This window comes from Fukomys damarensis, unplaced genomic scaffold (assembly GCF_012274545.1).
Source record: "Fukomys damarensis isolate Sample0158 unplaced genomic scaffold, DMR_v1.0_HiC HiC_scaffold_1, whole genome shotgun sequence".
Classification (NCBI taxonomy): Eukaryota; Metazoa; Chordata; class Mammalia; order Rodentia; family Bathyergidae; genus Fukomys; species Fukomys damarensis.
In genome coordinates, this window is record NW_022900913.1 from 24,945,600 (window position 1) to 24,945,870 (window position 271).

General features: G+C 72.3%; 1 protein-coding gene across 3 annotated transcripts in view; it reads right to left on the reverse strand.

The window, feature by feature from the left end:
* Zfr (zinc finger RNA binding protein) overlaps positions 1-257 on the reverse strand; it is a 78,010-nt gene extending 77,753 nt beyond the window's left edge. For 2 of the 3 annotated variants that reach the window (XM_010605408.3, XM_033758447.1), the window contains exon 1: positions 56-257. In XM_010605408.3, the coding sequence (XP_010603710.1) occupies positions 56-126 (71 nt within the window). In that variant the 5' untranslated portion in view covers positions 127-257. The remainder of the gene's footprint in view (positions 1-55) is intronic. The other variant, XM_033758456.1, reaches the window with a different exon arrangement.
* Positions 258-271: the final 14 nt, after the last annotated feature.

Consider the following 271-nt stretch of genomic DNA (forward strand, 5'->3'; position numbering starts at 1 on the left):
CGGGATCCTGGCCGGGGGGCGAGGCGGGGGAGAGAAGAGAGCGGGGAGCCGTTACCTATACTGGGCCGCAGCCGCCGCCGCCGCCGCCCCGCTGTGGGTGAATCCAAAGTAGTTGCCGGTCGCCATTTTGGCATCTTCCCCCAGCCGGCTGGGCACTGCGGCGGGCACGGAGAGTCGGGTCCCATGGCGGGAGGAGAGACGCGGAGGGACCGGGACGCCGAGGGAGGGCAAGGGAGAGAGAGAGGCGCCGTAAGAAGCCGCCCGGCCGGCC